Source organism: Poecile atricapillus, chromosome 14, assembly GCF_030490865.1.
Source record: "Poecile atricapillus isolate bPoeAtr1 chromosome 14, bPoeAtr1.hap1, whole genome shotgun sequence".
Taxonomy (NCBI): Eukaryota; Metazoa; Chordata; class Aves; order Passeriformes; family Paridae; genus Poecile; species Poecile atricapillus.
The window spans coordinates 11,557,042-11,576,608 of NC_081262.1; the positions used below are offsets into that span (position 1 = coordinate 11,557,042).

The 19,567-nt window shown below is 49.5% G+C and overlaps 1 protein-coding gene across 1 annotated transcript in view; it reads right to left on the reverse strand.

Annotated features, from left to right (window-relative positions):
* Positions 1-18,682, reverse strand: part of ADAP1 (ArfGAP with dual PH domains 1) — a 48,170-nt gene extending 29,488 nt beyond the window's left edge. The window contains exons 1-3 of the mRNA XM_058849830.1: positions 18,363-18,682; positions 8,174-8,304; positions 6,507-6,598 (exon numbers count right to left, since the gene is read on the reverse strand). Of these exons, the coding sequence (XP_058705813.1) occupies positions 6,507-6,598; positions 8,174-8,304; positions 18,363-18,447 (308 nt within the window). The 5' untranslated portion in view covers positions 18,448-18,682. The remainder of the gene's footprint in view (positions 1-6,506; positions 6,599-8,173; positions 8,305-18,362) is intronic.
* Between the last annotated feature and the right edge of the window lie 885 nt (positions 18,683-19,567).

The window sequence follows — 19,567 nt, forward strand, 5'->3', positions numbered from 1 at the left end:
GAGCTACCAAAATTTAATTATAAAATAAACACAAATACTCGAATTTACTGCCCTTCTTGCAATTTTTCCTGGCCAGCTGCTGTGGACAGCTTGTTACCACTGAAGTCAAACTTGGGCCTTTTCAACAAGATGATTAGGGACCGAACTGGGAGCAAGAAAATTCACACCACCCTCGGCTGCAGCTGACGTCAGTGGATTCAGCAGGAGCTGCAGCTGCTCCGCGTCTCTCCGAGCCTTCCAGCATGGGGCTTTAAATACAGCATAAATTAAGATTCATGTGCAGCAGTGGGAAAACACTCCTGCTGTAGGATCGTTCACCAGATCCACTGCGGGGCTCATCCCTGGGGGATGGCTTCCTGCAGGGCCTGAGAGCCCACAGCACTGCCCACAGCACCCTGCAGTGCCTCCAGAGCTCTTGTGCAAGAGGGCACCTCCGGGGCAGCCAGCAGGCACCACGCCCAGAGGAGAACCCTGAGAAGCTGCACAATGCTCTTGGTGGCCTCAGCATCTGGCCCTGAACACAAGTGGCTGCGATGGCAGCTCCCAGAGCACGCAGGAATCCGGCTGTGCCACCTTCCCAGCAGCTCCCTGGCACTGCACACATTATTCCCCTTTCCTTATCATCACAAACCCAAGCTCTTCCAGCAATAGTTTCCCAAAACCCAGGACACAGCGAGAGCAGCCCATAGTTTGGACAACCCAGAGCAAGTCCACCAGCTGCAGCTTCTGCTCCAGTGGTTATTTATAGAAAGCAGAACAACTCCAGTAAAAGAAACCAAAACAAAAACGCAACTAGGACAGCGAGGAGTTCACCTCTCCCTTCGCTGCAAGAGAGAAGCTGAGCAGGGATTTGACCACATTCAAGGACTAGATGTAATCCTGCTGGTGCTAAACCCCAGTTTCACTAGCACAGCTCTGATGAATTCATCCAGGAGCAGGAATGTGTCCTGGGACCTACAGGATCTGAGAGCAATTGGAGGGCAGGGACCATCCAGAAGCCCCTCAAACCACATAGGGATTGTATGAAAACAGCCACCACTTTCAGTGCTGACCTGATCTTAATTTAAGTATATTTTCAGGGGCTTTAGAAATATCTGTTGCTGTGTTTTAGCTGCAATGTACTTTTCCAGGCATGAATATGTGTGTATATAACCCAGGGCAGACTTCACATATCCAACACAGGAGCCTCCATCCGAACCCCCCTTTGACTCCAAAAGGAGTTCTGCGACCAGAAAGGACTGTAGTAACAGCCCCCTGGTACTTTACTGAATTTCTGGTGATGGGATAATATAGCAAATAAGAAAATATATTATTTGTATTTGTTAGAAAAATGGAAAGTGCATCATTCCTAAACTGCAGAGATGCACAGCTTTCAGGATCAACTCCAAGAGCTTTAACAGCCCACCTAAAGTCTGTCAGGCTGCTGGTTACTTGTCATTTTTTGGCAATTAGAACAGAAAAGTCCTTGTATTCATCAAAAACCTAGAGGCAAATCAAAAAAACCCACCAACAAAACAAAATGCTAAGGAAATCCACATTTCCAACAAAACAAGGGAAAAATTCATTCCCCAGATGGGAAAGGACTGAGGAGGCAGCAGGTCCAGAGGCTGAGAAAGCACTGCCAACACCATTGGAGGCACTTGTTTCCTGACCACCCACATGAAAACAAGGGCTCTGCCCCGGGGGCCAGCAAGGAAGGTTCCAGAAGAAGCCACTGGAGCAGTTTTATCTTGGTCCCACCTACTCAAAGCTCACAGCAAAAAGCACCACAGCAAAAGCTGCTCAAGCAGTTTAATATCAAACTGTGGCTGCACAGCTTCAGAGTGCTGTGTGGAGGAGGTGCTGGCCAGCCAAATTCAGAGTCTCCCATTTATTTTTTCCCAGGGCTCTCAGCTGGGCTGGCTGATGCACTCCAGAGCACACCCACAGATGCTGCACGGCTGCTGTGGCTTTTTTGGAGACATATCACAGACAAGAAACCCCAGCCAGAGGTGAAAGTGGTCCAAAAGGCATCCAACACCACACACTACCACTGTCTAACTGCATCCTTGTGAGACACCATCGAGTCCAAGAAAGACAAAAGAAATGAATGTCATGCAGAAATTCCATTTCCAGAAGGCAAATTCGTAGCTTCTGGAATTTGTCAGAGGTTTTCCTGCAAAAGCCAATCTGCTTTCCACAGGCAGCTTGGTGGATGCAGCTATGCCAGGTTTCTGTCCAGCAACTGCTTTAATGAAACTTTAAGTCCAAATCCCAATTCTTTGCTCAGACTGTAAGGAGAGCCACTGCAGCATAGACTAAAAGCCTGTCTAGCTTCACACTCCTTTCCTATCTAGTAAGTTCTTGCTGTGAGGACTTGCTTTTAAATAGCTTTGTGGAGGCATGAGACAGCTGGAGGCTTCTTCCAGTCTCTCTGTGCATCACCTCAGCTTGTGGAGCCTGAGCACTGATGTGCCATCCCCTACCAAGACCAGCGCCCAACAGCAAGCTGCCAGGGGAGAGCAAAAAGACAGGGGTTTGGCTCTCAAGGCATAAAACCCTTGCATTATGGATTTGGAGAAGTTAAAACTGATTCTGAGCATGCAAAATCACAACATTTTCAATTAAAATGCTAACTGGTTCCTTTTTTGTTTGATTGCTTTACATGCACAGTCCAGTTCACACCAACAATATTTTTCAGAATGGTTAAACACCAATTAAAAACATGTAGGAAACAGCCTCTGTCAGTACTACCTTAACCTTGTAGCAATTTCCTTTGGAAATTAAAGGAATCAATATGAATTAACAGGTTTACAAGCTAACAGCAAAGTGAAAATGAACAAGAAGAGAAAACCCCGTGGCTGGTCAGGATTGAAGGACTGGGCAGATCTCAGCACTGGGGGAACTCAAAAGAATTCCCGAGGCTGAGTGCCCAATTTGAGCCACCACAGGAGGCTCCACCACTTGGGAATGAACTGATGAGCAGCCACTCCAAGTGGCCACAATGCAGCACCTCAAACTCCACACCCAAGGCATCAGGCACTTCTGAAAGCTGTGAATGTAAAATCTGAAAACACTTATTAATAACAAGAAGCCTGAGCAATCTTACCCCTCTGGGCATTATGTAATAAAGTCTTTATAATGTTTTTATTATCTATAAAGCACTGTCAAAAGAAGGTGACAGAGGAAGTGGTGAGAAGTTTGCATTCCTGACTGCCACTGTGCCCCACGCATGGGAGAGGAGGGGGCCATGCTGACCTCACATCTGGCTGAGGTGATGGGCTTGGTTGCTCCTCTACCAAATGTACCAAACTTTAAATGATTTTTAAAAAAAAATAAAATAAATCCAGAGATCTACCAGGCAATTTTCCCTCTGCACATCTTAATCAATAAGAACAGCCACTTCAGCTAATAACTGTTGTTCTTTAGATGAGTACATGGATGACTCCTCAAGGCGTGCACCTCTCTCTGACTGATGTCTCAGCTCATTCCAGATACAACCACCCAGCAGAACTCATGCCATCTCCTTCTGCCCCGTTTTTCTGTGCTGACAGTCAGTACATTGAACTGCTCTGCATGAGGAGCAGATGTAGCTCCCACTTCTCCAAGCACGGAGAGAGGAGCAGAGCAAAGCGCTGCAGCTCATTCGCAATTCCACAGGATGAGGCTCTGCATTCCCAAATCAAGCAACAGAAAACCATGGTGAGTACTGGGCAGGGATAGGGAGGTACTTCCAGCTCTGCAAAAGCCCAGTAAGAGATTATCTCACTGTCTTCTATCAGTTTTCAGCCAAGTCAAAGACTGAACAACAACTTTTTCCTTTGCTTTTACTCAAGAGTGAGTACCTGCCACTGAGTGGTGACTCAAAACTCAGCCGTGTGCCTGCAATGCCTCTGCCCCATAAAAATCCACATCACAGCTCTCCATCTGCTGCTGTGGTGTACCAAGCTGGGCCTTGACCACTTGTGACCATCCAAGCAGAGGTTTTGTGGTTTAAATTCCACACCCACAGCTCTTTGGGCCAACATTGCATGGTGTAGGAACAGCCCAGAGTCTGGGACTCATTTCACTGTTAGGGACTCCCCACAGGTACAGGAGCTGGCTGCTCTGGTCACTGTCCCTGGGGCATGGGTCAGTGCTGGCAGACAGTAGATAAGAGGAAAGAACAGAAGGGGTTTTTTTTCTTTTGGTCAGGTAATATTTTTATCTATGAACAGCTGGTAAACTTTCCCTGGGCAAATCCAGAGCACCCCTCCAACTTCTCTAACCTTTGCCAAGTGTCATGCAGAACCAGGAAGCCACAACGGGGTTTCTGAAGGATACAGAAGCCAAATGCACCAAGCAAACAGCGTGAATTTCTCAAAGAGACAGCCACAACATTGTAGGCAAGAAGAAAAAACGACAAGCTGGCACTGCAGCACTTCTCCCTCTTGCCCTGAACTTCACAATTCTTCATGCAACCAAAGCAGAGGGATTCCAGAAACAGCATTATAAAATTAAGCTTCAAATGAACAAACAGCTGTCCAGGCACTGCAGCTGTCCAGTATGTGCTGCTGTTGGAATTAGAAGCTCCAAAACCTCTTGATGCTGCAGAACATGGTTGGAATCCTTGCCAGAGCTGGATGGAGGTGTCACCCATGGTGATGTTTCCCAGGGCTGTGAGCAGGGAACAGCTCATGCTATTGCAGTGACTGGACTGCAGCGAGGCGGGGAGAAAGCTAAATATACATTCCTGTAAAAAGCAGCACTCCCCTGCACTTGTTTAGCATGCATCTGTTGAGAGGCACAGAGAGCCCTGAACTACAGAAAGAAAAACACAACCTGGCACAGCATCCTTGAGACACTCCCAGGGTGTAATGTGCCCACAGCTGCTGATCCTGCAGCAGTGTCAGGAGATTGTCTGCTCCTGTGAGAGGTCACATCCATCCCTTTGCACCCTGCTGTTATGGCAGGGACCCAGCAGTGCTGCTCCAAAGAGCCCCTACAAGAGCAGAGCTGCAGGCTGAGTACAGAAATCAGGCCATGCAGGCTGGTAATTGTCCCAGTGCAGAACAGGCACAAGCTGGGACCAGAAAAGGCTCAGAAATTAATCTTCCAGCTGCTCCCAGGAAGATGGGCCTTGCCTCATCCTCCCAATGAATCGGTGAATAACCAAAAATAAACAACACACCAAAACCCTTTCAATCCCCTGCTGCAGGTCCTCGCAGGTTCCCAGCGCGGTGCCGCTCCGTGGGTCCTGGGCACGGGCTGTGGGTGGAGTGGCTGCCCCAGCAGGGTCCCTGTGAGCTCAGACAGCCCTGGCAGGGCTTGGCTGGAGCTGAGCCACCGCCTGGCAGAGCTGGCCAGGGCTCACAGCTCTGCAGGGTGGAGGGGAGAGCAGCACAGCAGCAAAGCTGAGTTACAGAGGCCAAACCAGCAGAGAGCCAGGCACAGACGCTGCTGCCAGCCCCACAGCAGCAGGGATGGGAATGCTGGAGGGCTCCATGCTGCCTGAGAGCCTGAGCAGCTCCTGCTGTCTCTCAGGCTGAGCTGTGCAAGGACAGCCTGGTGTGACTGGCCCCCAGATCTCAGGACACACCTGAGATCCCTGCTCCCTGCCACGCTCCTCCAGCACCGGCTCTGCACCCCTCAGGTCATGGAAAAGAACCAGAACTCTGCTCCTGGGCAACCTGAGTTAGGCAGCATCTAACTGAGCTTAGCTGAGACTTAGGAGTAAACAAAATCAAAATCCCCTAGAATTGTGTTTCTCCTACCAATCTTGCTTCTCCAACCCCAACATGACAAGCACATGCAAGCCTCAGAACAGCACAGCCAAACTGCTGGTGTTCTGGAGGACAGAACATCCCATAAATGCATGTTCTCTTCTTGTCAAGCCAGGCAGCTCCACTCACGCAAAAATAAAGAAACACCTTGATACACAGCAGCACTGGACCCTAAAAGCCAAATTCAGTTCATCCCCTTGCACCCTGCATGGTACAGCATGTTCTGGCTGCTCAGCTTTGTGCTCTACAAGTCCACCCCAACCCAGTGGGGAGGTTTACTCCACACTGGATGGACACACAGACTTTTAGCTGCCTTCATGGAGGACATTATTGGTCATCTAGGTGAAAAAAAAAACAACACAACCCCCCCAGAATTTCTGCATTACAAATAACCCAGCATCTCACACAGAAGATTAGCAAGTTCTGCTTTGATGCAGAAGGGGGATTTGAAAAGACAGAAGAAATCAATGGGTAGAAATTGGCATTCTTGTAGCTTTAGAAACTTGGAAGAGTCTGGGGAACACACAAACTATTGACTCCCCTGCATCATCTCAACTGTACTTATTAAACAAGATCCCACACGTAGCATAAACTCTACCATATGCATGCAGAAGGAAAAACATTTTCAGGACCTTTTATAAATGAAACCTCCACTGTGGCTAAAAAAAAAAAAGAGTATTATGCTTAAACTAAAGTATTAGTAGATCTGAGGCTGCAGCTGCACAAACAAATAAATGTTGTTTACCAGCAGAATATTTTACTTACTGGCAGTCAAGATACGTTGGTTTATAATAAAACGGTGGCATTTTAGATTCATATTTTGCTTTTGCTACATTGTTTCCATTTGAGGCCATAAACTGCAAAAAGAGAAAAAAACAAAGGATTTTAAAAATGTTAACAGTATTTTCCTCTATTCTGTTTTACTTCTACAGAGCAGTAAAATTATTGGGATGGGGGACCTGTTCTCTTACTGGGGGGTTTGCCCAGGACTGTGCACAGAAGGGTTGCTGTAAAAACTGTGCCTGCAAACCAGGGCTCAGAAATAAATATTGGTTATTATTGCTAGGGATCCTACAGCTTAAAATGATGCTGAGGACATGTCCCAGTCCCACCTGCATGATCCCCACAGGAGCAGGAGGCAGCACACAGTGGCATTTCCCCCTCACAGGCATGGGAATCAGATGGCTCCCAGGAATCCAATATGGGAATGAGGAAACCAGAGGGCAAAACCTCACACGGGGTTTTAGTCTCCGTGTGTTACAGCTCCAGCAGGGTGAGAGCCTCTGACAACACATCCTGTGCTTCACATCACATCACTTGTGCCAAAAGGATGATTTTGTTTTTGCAAAGTCATTGCAGCTACCTCAGGAAGGAGCTTGAAGCGATAGACAAATAAATAAATAAATAAACAAACAAATAAATATATAAAAGTTCTATATGACTTGACAGCCCTCATTTCCAACAAATGAATATATAATGTTTATATCTCCCCTGCCAGCTCTCCTTTTCTTCTGATACACAAATGGCTAGTTGAGAACTCAGCGAAGAAAAACTCCTCATTTCCTTATTCATATATTTTATTTTTTAAAATTCACTTTATAAGTATAAAAACCCCGTTTTTTTCCAGGCAGCCATGCTAAATATATTTTGTTTCATGTCAAATGCCAAGTATACAAACATAACACGCACCTAAGCTTTTTTTTTGTTTTTCATATTGTCATGGTTTTGAATTTCTCATATTTACATATTCAATCTATTCCCCCAAGAAATATCAGGGAAGGAAATAGCCACGCAACACTAGGGCCTATTCTCATAAAACACACAACTCCATGAGGTGCAGATTTCAGAAAAACCTCAACTCTACACATAGAAGACAGAAATCAATGACTGGTAGAGTTCTTCATGCCTTTGAAAACACCAGTAGTCAAAACAGAAAGGTTTCCTGGGTGCCTTTAGCAGCACTACACAAATCTAGGCTGGTTTGGGGCGTAAACAGAGAGAATTTATATTGTGAGTGTTTGGTTTTTCAAGCTGTGAATTTAAGAGGAACAAAGCCAGAAGTAGCTGAGCTGGGCAGGGGTGGTAGACCAGAGATATTGTAAGAAGCAAGAGAAGACAACTCATTAAAAATTAGTAATTTCTACATGCTATTTCTCTGACATTTTTATAGGGGTGGGGAAAACCCTCACAAATCCTTCACCAAATGGGCACTCCATGTCAATCAGCATCACAGCCCTCATTCCCACATCCACCATCCAGACACGCTTTCTGAAATCACATTTGTTGTGAAATCACAACTTTAGAAATCACATCTGAAATCACATCTTTAGAAATCACATCTTTAGAAATCACATCTGAAATCACATCTTTAGAAAGGGCTGCGAGGGGAAGAGCCCAAGCCCCCTGGTGCTCCCAGCCCCAGGTGCACGTACCTCCACCTGGGCATCATCCCAGTCATCCAGGCGCACCGACTTCACCTTGCTGACCTGGGGAATGCTGCGGTGGATTCCTGAACAGTTCAAGCAGATGAAGATCCCGAGGCTGTGGGATGCCCAGTCGGGGTCTGGAAGCAAGAAGGAAACAGGGAATTGCACTTGACTGATCTGTTGGATTCAGGGCAGCAGGAGGCAGAGACAGGGCATGGCAGAGGAGTTCAGGAGTTCACCAGGTCTGATGTCCCTGAGACTAAAGGCATCAGATAAATATACATGGAAAATAAATGTTTATATTGATAGGAATACAAATTAAACTAACAATTAACAGATCTGCAATCCCCAGTGCAGCTGTTATTCCTCAAACTCCAATATACAGACACCTGCATGTGCCCAAGACCTCCATAACTCACTCCATGCTCACATGGAGAGGGGAATATCCGTCTTTCATGAGGAAATTCCACTTAAACACTGCATGGAACAGAAACTGCATCAGCTCAAGGAAGCCACTATGCTGCTCCCTTTTTATGTATTTATTTCATGTGCTCCACACAGAGACTTTCCTCCCACAGCTGCAGCTCCCAGCAGCCCAGCCCTCCATGCCAGGAGGTTTCCAGCCCTTGCCTTGATGGAAAAATGCTGCCAGTGGTAGCTCTGTACTTTCTCTGAGCAAACCACACACTGTTCACAGCCCCAGGCTGACATCTCACACAAAGCACTGTAAACACGAGTCCCTGGCCTCCAAATTCCTCCTTGGGAGAGGCAGTGCCCGAAGAAGGGAGACAGAGGGACGGGAGGGGAGCAGGACACATCCAGCAGTGTCCCTGGCACTGCCTTGCCAATAAAGCCAATACAGGGATCTTTGTTTGAACTCCAAGGCAAATGTCAGCGCCTGCAGAGCCAGCTGCGCCCCAGCAGGAAGAGCTTCACTGCAGGTCACCCAGTCAGACACTAAATCCTCCATCCTCCCCAAACCCACAGACTGGGAGCCCCCCAGCCAGCCCAGGCTGTCGAGGGGTAAGGGCAGGTCTTCCCTTCCCACAGCCCCTCGTCACCTGTTTATTCCTCACTGTACCTGCACTGAGCCCTCACTCCCCACAGCACAGCAATTATTTATAAAAGGCAAGGGAACGTGCTTTCTCCTCCTGATCCATATTTAATGCTCAGGCTGTGTCAGTGCGGGGAGGAGGCTGGCATGGGGCAGCTCAGCTCCTGAGGGGGAGCCACAGGATGCCACCAGCCTCGCCTGCAGGGACGGCCACCAGCCTGCCCCAGCACACCCTCGGGAAGGGCAGCTCAGTTCTCCAGGGGTGCCTGTGCTCGGATGTAAACCCCAGTGCTAAACAAGGATTCTCATCAGACACAGCTGGCTGCCCACGTGGGAGAGGGAAAAAAATTCCCAAGCTGATACAAGTCCCACCAGCCACCAGCAGACACAGAGGTGGGGTTTCTTCTGTCTCACGTGTTCTCCTATCCTCATCTGAGACCCCAGCGAGTACAACTCAAGCCTGGCAAGTGTAAAAGCAGTCAGGTTGCTCCAAGGGCCTGGTGCTGCCCACCCTGCTCCTTCCACAAGCAGTGGGTGACAGCTTCACACCCCATCCCACACCCCCACTCCTTCTGACCTCCGAGACTGTGGCCAGTGACTGGGCAGCAAGAACCAAGAGCTTGGCATGCTCAGGCACTTTCTGTGCTCTAACTCATCTTGCTGTCCTCTCTCAATTCCAAACACATTTGTAATCAAAGTCTGGGACCCTCCAAACTTCCTGCCACAAAAACATCCCAAGGTTCAGCCCTGCTGAAGGGTCCCAAAGGGCACAAGGCAGGCAAGGTGAAAGCACCAGGGTCTCGTGTTCATCGCTGACCTGAGTGCTGAGGATCAGAGACACGGAATGCTAAGGGATACCATGGAATGGTAAGAGGGTCCAGAGGACAGAGCCATGGCAGCAAAGGTTGGAGCTGGGTCCCTGGGCTCAGAACATTCCAGGATAAATAAGCTTCAGTCCTTCCCAGAGTAATGAGATCTGATCAAAGCACTGCCCAACCCAGGGAAACATTTCAAAGTATGCACTGGCCAATAAAACATGTTTTATTGGGAGTCCCATGCCTTTTAAACGTTACCAGATTTATCTTAGGGATGCAGATGGATTTCTTCATGTTGTCTGCAGCTTTGTGGAGTCAGGCTTCCAAAGTCCTCCCCAGGAGGTAACCCCTCCCCTGCCTGCACTGCTGTGTGTGACAGGACCAGGGGACTCCACACCTCCCTCCAGCCTGGGAGGGGAACACTTCCTGGTGTAGGAACATCCTGCAAGAAGATTCTGGAGGAGACTCCAGCTCTAGTGGCCACCAAGTCAGCTCATATCCAAACTGTCTCCTCTTGGCATGGGCGAACAGCACCTCAAGCAACAGGTTTCAGTCACGCCTGGGCTTTAAAGCATTCTCCTCACACCAGCAGGCTCCGCTTCAGACCAGACTCTTAAACACACCTCCCCCTGCTCCACACCTTGGCAAGCCCTGTCTAATTAAGAAAACAAAAGCTGGATTATATCACAGGGTACATACACACACCTATATCACATCACAGACAACGGGCTCAGTGGTGGCCCAGCCTTGGAAGGGATGCTCTCAGCTTGTTCAATAAACCACAGCCAGTAGCTATCTCCTCCTGGTCACCTTCCTTTCAGCATTTCCCCTCCTGCCTAGACTTAAATCCATGTCCATCCAACACCACCAGTGTCCCACACAGCAGATTTCAAGGAGGACCATGACAGAGATGAACATTTCACCTGCCCCACCAGACCTGACCCCAGTCATTCACACCTCTGCCAGGTATTAATAGCAACTTCCTCCTCACTGCTCTTCTGGTTTTAGAAATATGTCTTTTGTGGCAAGGGTGGGTGGAAGAACCTTGGATGCTCAGCTGGGTTTGTGCTGCTCTCCCGTCACAGTTCAAAACCACCCACATGTGGTAACTGGGTTTAGTCCCAAAGGAAACACCAGGCAGGAGGAGAGATCAGAGGCCTCAAGTACTGACTTAGCCACATCCAAAAAACTGCTGGGCAGTGAAAACCCCCAGAACAAACCGGTCTGCCAGGGCAAGTCTCTCTGAAATGTCGCTGTTACCATAATCTGAGATTTCTCATGGCTCTTGCTCTCCTGGCTGAGGACATCTAACAGAAAACAAGGCAGCCCAAACCTTTCCCAGGCTTTAGTTGAAAGCCAGAAGGAATTTTTCAGCATCATCTGAACAAACCATAGGGTTACAGAGCCATGGGAGCCCTCGGGCTCGTGCTCCCCTGTGACCTCCCCGTGCCAGGGCTCTGCCTGTGGGCAGGAAGCAGGGGGTGGAGGATTCCCCAACTCCAGCTTCTGGAGGGCTCTGTCAGTGCTGCTTCCCCTTCTCTCCCACCCCCTGCACTTGTGACACCGTTGTCCAAGAAATCCAGCAAGGGAACCGCCACACCCACACGTCTTCTGCAGGGACTGGTGACACAGCCAGGGCATGCCAGCCAGGACCAGCACCCATGGCTGCAGGGATTCTCCAAAGCCTTCTAAAGGGTTTGGGGCTGTCAGTGGCTGTGTTGCTCCCCAAACACATCACGCTCTGTCTCTCTGCTCTCCAGCACAAGTTCTCAGCTCAGGGACACGGTGGATAACACCAGTGATCCCCAGCCTCGGCTTACCACAGACTCCAACCCTTCAAACGACTGCACCAGAGATAAGACAACATCTTGTCAAGCATAAAAGTAAACTTTCATAAGTGTTCTCACACAAAACAGTGAATTTTGGGGCAGGACAATTAGTTCAGTGAGCCAATGAGCCCAGGCTGCATGGCTGGCAAGTTGAGTCTCCAAAAGAAGGTGAAGTCCACCTTGCTGCTGGACACTTCAACAGCTGGAACATGTTTCCCATGCTGGATATTACTGAGAGCTCAGTAATTTTATTATTCTGTCTGGGCATGTGCCAAAAGAGTGCACTAAAATGGCAATATGTCATAATCTGGTTTTTTTGGGCATTGCTCAAAAAAGATGATTTTTTTCCTAAGCCTCCAGAATTTTGAACAAACAGCAGTGAAGCCTAATGAAAACTCTCCAGCATGCCTAAGTTCCACACAAATTACTTTATTCCATTATTTCAAGCCAAAAGGAATAAAAATGAACAAGGAGCAATGGGAACATTAAACCAAATACACTGCTGTAAGTGCAGAAAGACTCTTACCCTGAATGACCAATTCCAGCTCTAAAAGGCTTTCACTGCTCAGTGTGGTAGAGATTCTTGGTAACTTATAAACAGATTAGAATGCCTTTCAAAATAAAGATATGGGTCAGCTTCATTTTAAAAATGAAAGAAACAAAGAAAGACAAACTAAACTCAGGAGAAGGGCACTGGGCTGGTATTTTCCCATATCATTAATCTGAAAGCAAAGGCATAGCCAGAGATTAAAGAAGCACCCAAAACAAAACTAAAACACTTGGGCAATGCAGCAGAATTCAGAAATTAACTTCTCCACCCAGCCCTTTTTACCACCACAAGCCTCAGGAAAACTCAGCACAGTGAACCATGAACACCACAGCTTGAACCCAGCATTCCTGAACTTAGGGAAAAAGAAGAAAAATGAAGGCTAGACACAGAAAATATTACAGAAGAAAAAACAACGTAAGACACAGGATGACTTATAGAAACCAAAGAGATTGGAAGCTGGATGGTAATGGATTTTAAAAAAATAAATAATCACTATTTCCTTTATCCAGAATATAAATGTGGGGTTCCAGTTGGAAAATCCCCAGATGCCATCAATCCAAGTAAAATCCCATGAAGCAGAGCAGCAACAGGCTCAAAGTGGACAAAAGCAAGAACTCAAAGAGTCACAAAATTTGGATGTTCCTGCTCCACCTTTTGCCTTAAACTACATTTATCCCTGTTTATAGCACAATACTGAAGACCAAGGCAAACACCTGAGGCCAATGCACAGCAACACATCCTCAGCACGTTCTTCAGCACACAAATGATGGCCTGACCCTCAGCAAGCTGCCCCTGCAGCATCCCTGCCACACCAGCTGGGCAGAAGCTGGCCTGTGCTTGGGATGCCGATTCAATGGATTTTCCTGAACCCTCTCCTGTTTGAGGTGATAAAGAAACCTCTCCAGGCAGGCAAAACCTTTTTTACCTGCGCTAGAAATGTGACTCATCGATACAGGGCAGAACCACAGGGATTTTAGTGAGATCCACACAAGCACAAAGCCTTTCCTGCTTGCTGCTCAGCTGCTGCTGATTTCCCCCATGCCTGAGACAGAACCTTGTGTTCAGCACCCGAGTTCTGCAGCTATTTACTCTGGGGAGGGTTGGGAGGCTAATAAAGAGACCCTGGTCATGCACGTTGAAAAATAACAATAAAAGAGTTAATGCTGAAGTCAAACCACCTCCCACCAACACTCTTCTCTCAGTAGGAAAATTTTTCAGTGAAGGCATTAAACTTGCCAAGGTCTTTTAATTCAGCTGGCAGGTCCCAGCAGCCCCTCTCGCTGTCTGCAGCCCACGATTGTGCTGCAGCCCAGGCACCAGGACTGGACAAAAACCACCATCACATCAAACCTCCTTTGTTTCAAAAAGCCCTTTTTCCTGCAGAAAGTGGCATTGAGCTGAACACAACTGCTGTGGGATTTTTTCTTTTTTTTTTTTTTTTTTTTTCCCTTCTTGCCCCTCTGCTTACAGCTGGGGAGAAGGGCTGGCCAATTCCCAGGGACACACACCAAAAAAAAAAAAAAAGAAAAAAATGAAGAAAAAAATCAGTATTTGAGTGAGAGGACAATGGAGGTGCAGGAACAAGTTTCCACTTTGAGCTGGAAAATGAAAATCCCGTTTCACAGCATTAGAGCAGCAGAGCTCTGGAACAGCTTTCCAGTGGGAGGCAGTGGGGGCAAGAGAGGGAAGAGCTGCGAGGCAGAGCCCCATCGCTCCCCCAGGGGATGGGCAGAGCCGCTGCAGATGGCAGCACCTGGCAGGACCCGATGGCTCTGTCACCTTCCTGATCTGGGCTTTCAGGGCCAGAGGTTGGAGGGAGGAAGGAGAGGGCTGAGATCAAATCTGTGCCCTCCTTAATCCTGAGCAAATCAAGCAATCCCCAGCTCTCGGATCTTTCCCTCTAATCACCACCCTCACTTGCTGACATCCAGGGAATGGAAAAGCTTCACCTGCTGTAGAACTGAGAAGGAAAAGGTGTTTACAACCACCTCAGCCACCCTGAGGCTTTCAGATGCGCTGTTACACCAGAACACCAGGCTCTGCAGCTCAAAGCTCCAATTCCAGCATGAGCCTTCTGCTCTTCCTCCATCCTTCACCCCCTCTGGGCCTCAGGCACAGAGGCCAATGCTAGCCAGGATCCATGTCCCAGTAATCCATCCCCAATAAGGAAGATAAAATGATAACAAGCCATGTAAACTGCTGCTGCAGGGTTTAAACTGCAGGATTGCTTTGATGGGATTTCCATTTCTGTCTTCAGAGCCTCTCTGTCCTCCTACAATGTAAAATAATTCTCACTCCATGGAAACACGAGCCTAAGTCATAGAAAAATAGAGTAAAGAGAGAAATACTCAAGGTCTTGTTATGCCCTGAGATAACCATCCGTCTCATGATGTGAGGAAAGATTGCCTGAGACAAAGAATCATTTAGAAAAAGAAAAGGCTGAGCTGCCACATTAGTCTTGAAGAAAAAAAGATTATTCTAATGCACAGAGAGCCATTACACACCAGCAATTCAGTAACATTGCTCAGTTTGCACTTAAGACTGCATTTACCAGGCTGTCTTCACTGAGAAAGAACAGCTTTAAACCCACAGAAAACAGACACCCAGGACACAGAGGTGTGTAATGACAGAGGACCCTAAGCCCCATCTAATGACTTTATTAGTGGCTCCTACCCCAGAATTCCATCCCAAAGATGTAACCAAGGCAGTCTCATTATGCATTACTAATCGATGACATTTTTTGCAACAGAAATATCTTTTATTCAAAACAACCTTTCTTTGCAATTTAAGGTTTTATAAAAATGCAATTAATAAAAACCTAACTAAAAACCTAAAAAAATTTTACAAACGTAAAAACCTGCCAGTGAAAAATGTAATTAGTTATTTTACACTCTGATTTTCACTTTCTACATTAGCATCCTTTCTGCACTCCCAGCTGTCATGCCAGGGTCCCTGTAAGACAGTTCTCTCCACCTGAGACATCCCTTAAGATCTCTTTGAAAGGTCTGGTTTTGCACAAGAATTATTTTTTGGCCAGACATATACACAGTTCCTGGGGAAGATCCAGACCTGACCTTCATGTGCACCACATACAATGCCCCATTCCAGCCAAGTGTGCACCTCCTGTGAACAGGGAAACACATCTTGAACAGGGCAGCCTTACAGGGCTCGGCCACTTCAACAATTCTCAGTCACAATTAGTGGCAAATCCTGGCCCAGCCCCAGGCAAGCAGCAGTTGTGCCCAGATCTCCCCAAGGAGATGGGATGATCCTGCAGGGGATGAAGTTATTTACCCAGCCCAGGAGGAAAAGCATCCCAATGCCCCATGTCTGTCCCCAACTTTGATTTTCCTGTGGTCACAGCTTAGCCCAGCGATGCCAAGCTGAGAGCTCCACTGCACCAGGGGTTTGTGACAGGACACAGAATACCTGGGACAAGCTGTGGCTTCAGGGCTCTGGCTACTGAGCCTCTCCCAAATGCCAAAACACTAACAAAAGAAAATAACCTTTTTTGACAGCAGGGAAGGAAAAAAAAACCAAACAAACTTTCATTGACTGGCTGATTTCTCAAACAAATATTTCCAAAAGAAAAAGAAAACCCAGCTGGCTTCCAAATACACAAATTAAAGTGACTAACAGAGAATTTTCCAGCCCATCCTATTCTTTGTTATGAGCATCCCTGAGCTAAATGGCTCCCTCTTATCATGGATCCTGTACTAACAGGGTATTTCAGGGAAAGGCACTCACCCACCTGAGAAACAGCAACAACAAATCCTGATTTTGGCTTCCCCCCAGTTGTACCAGATCAGTCCTATGGTGATACTCACATGTGGAAAAGCACAAGACTGCCCTGCTTCCCTCAAATTCTGTTCATTCTCCACCCTCCCTCTCCTTTCCTTCTCTCTATTTTCTCTGCTGTGGTACTTTTCCAGTGCCAGCTGCCCACCTGGTTCCAGCTGTCACCTGCATCTTTCTGTTCATCCCGCTCCTCAGGAAAGAACATTCTTGCACTCCTTTCTGGAGGCTCTCTGGGTACTTTATCCTGCCTCTCCTGCATTACCTCATCCCCAGAAAGAGCTGGCCTGCCACACCTGCTCAGGATGAATAACTGAATCCAGGCTGAATATTTTCTATACTACCTACAGACACAAGTTCTTATCTTAAGTAGCCCAGGGCATGTGAAGTTTATTGTCACTCCCAGGCAGACGAGCACATTACAGCACCATGAATAGCTCTCGTTTGCCAAAGAAACTAAAGCAAAGGAGTCACTAAAGAAATTGGGTTGATGAACAGGGAGGTGGTCCTAAGGAAGTAATGCCACAAGAGTTCAGAAGAGGCTGAATGATATTAATATAGCACATCTTGACTTACAAAAGACACTGGCCCAAATTTTCCTCTCTGACTTTCAGATTCACTAAGACATCTCTGTATGCAAATGTCACCAAAACCAAAGTATGGTTTTGTTGTTTTACAAGCCCTTTTGGTGCCTTTAACAACAACCTTCTTGCCCTGGTATGAGCTCTCTCACTGACCTACAGCTCCATCTCTACCCTGGTGATGCTGAGAAACTTCTCATCTTGCCCGGGGGCTTTATGTTCTATACCCACAGGGTGAGGGAGAATCGCCCTGCTGATCTGAACGGCCCAGGTTTGTAAAGTTTTCTCCAGGAAGGAACAATTCAGGCAGACACCTACTCGGGGAGTCCAAGCTGTGCTCAGCAAGACACCTCCGAGGTGGGCTGGTACAGTCAGACAGCAACAGCCGGCAGCAGATGGGTGGGAGCAGGCAGAGCAGCGCGGCGCTGCAAAGCCGTTTTCGCTGTGCCCAAAGTTCTTTGTCCTTTCCAGCTGGGTACCGGAGGACACAACGCATCTGAAAGTGAACTGCAGTGTCCTGGGATGCAGATTAAGGATATAAAACCACTGGGAATGGTACGAGCTGGAGAGAGGTATCCAATAGATCTTGACACCCGAAACAAATCAATAGCTGGGAAAATAGGGCTCAGCTGAAGTGGTGGGTTTTTCTTTAACCTATAGAATGACAGAGGCTGAAAAGGACATCCTTTCTCTACACCTCCTCGGAGCCATCCTGCCCAAGCTAATACAAATTTAGGTTTTTCTGTGCGGTGATTTTTTCTTCTTTTTAAAAATAGGAAAGTTACTTGTTCTGCAATTTTTCTAAGGTTGTTCTCAAAGACAGACCCCACCACCTCATGCAGACGCTGCTCAGCAAGAGCATCAGGGCTCGACCCCAAAAATTCACCATCCAAAGGGCGAGGAAGACATTCCCAGCCTAGATTTTCTCCCCTCCGCACACGAAGACGTCTACAGGCATTCCAGCCCCGCTCCCTGCGCAGCTCAGGCGCCCATCGATGGCAGCTGGGCAAAGGTTGTCGGGCAGAATGTCCGCAGCGCTGCCTCCGGCTGTCCCCGCGTGTTTGCTCACTGACAGGGCAGGAACAGCCCAGGACACGCCACCCCCGCAGCCCAGGGCACCCCGGCAGAGCCCCCTCGGCCCGGGCAGCGGCCCCGGCCGCGCTGCAGCCCGCGGGGACCGGCGGGGATGACATCAGCGCTCACGGCCGGCCGAGGAGCCGGGCCGGGCCGGGGCAAATTGGGGAAATCGGCCGGGGCTGGTCCACGGGGACCGCGGCAGAGCAGCGCATCCCTCCACCAGCCCCGGAGCATCCCCGCTGCATCCCCCGCCGTGGGGAGGGGGGTCGGGCACACCCTCGGTGGGGCGCAGCCCCCGCCGCTCCCGGAGAGGGCAGAGCCCCGCGCCCCGTCGCTGCCGTGCGGTGCCGTGCGGTGCCATTCCGTGGGTGCCATTCCGTGGGTACCGTGCCATGCCATGCCATGCCATGCCATGCCATGCCATGCGGTGCGGTGCGGTGCGGACAGGTGCAGGTGCAGCCGCCGCCCGCGCCCCCCGCCTCCCCTGCCCTTACCCGGGGCGGCGCAGTCGGCGCACGCCGCGTTCCCCGGCCGCTGGAGCAGCTCCACCAGCGCCTTCCTGCTCCTCTCCTTCGCCATGGGGGCGGCGGGCGGCTCGGCGGGGCTGTGCTCGCTCCGTTACGGCAGCCTCATGGCGCGGGCGGGGGGCGCTGGCGAGGCGGGCGGCGCCCGGGCGGCTCCATCGGCCCCGCTCGCCCCGCGCACGCCGAACGCGCCTCCGGCCGCCGGGACGCGCCGGGGCGGTGCTGCCCTCCCTGCCCTGCCCTGCCCTGCCCTGCCCTCCCTGCCCTGCCTGCCCTGCCCGCCCGGGGCGCCTCTCGCCCGCCGCTGCCGGAGCCGCCCGGTGCCGCCGGTTCCGCTCTCAGCGGGCGCTGCCGGCTCCCCGCGCCCTCCAGCGGCAGCGCGGCTCCGCCGCCGGCCCTACCCCCGAGGGGGTCCCCGACCTTCCGGGCATCCCATCCCGCAGTGTGCCCCCGGCACTCGGGGGTGCCTTTCCTGGTTTAACTCCTGCCCGCGGAGGGGATGCTGCGGTGGGTGGGAGCCGAGGGGCTGCAGCTGCGGGAGGCGGCGGCTGGCAGCAGCCCCAGCCCTCACTGGCCAGGGCCTCGCCACTCGAGCTCCTCGGCAGGCTCATGAGCAGCGCGTTTGGGATGCCCCTCTAACATCAGCAGATTTTGGGGGTACTTGTGGAGGTTTCACTGGTGGCCCCACGCACTCGAAAACACTCTTCCTTCGCTGCTGTCCTTGCACATCACCACCAGCTTCCGTGTCTGTGTCTTGGCAGGACCGTCCTCCAAGCATCTTCCTCCGTTTTTCACACCTCCATGGTGTCAAGGGACTATTGTGGGGGAAACATCCCTGTGTCATCATGGCTGTGCATCTCATGCCGTCTATGGGGCAAGACTCCTTGTTTTGCCAGCTAAAGTGCCACTCTGGGGTGGGGTGTCGGAAGCTTTTGGCCAAGAAAGCTTCAGAGCTGTGCCTCCTTAACCCCTGCTGAAACATTCTTCTCAAGTATGGGTCACCTGCGATGCTGCTATGTCCTGTTTGTGGTTCACACATCTCTGTCTATAAAAACAATTTCGGTTTTACAAAGCAAGTCCCCATTCAAATATCCAACTCTGCTTCCTCCAACAAAGCAGAGCCCTCCTGCAAGCTCAGCTCGTGCCGTTCATGCTGCCCGTGAGATTCAGGGTGT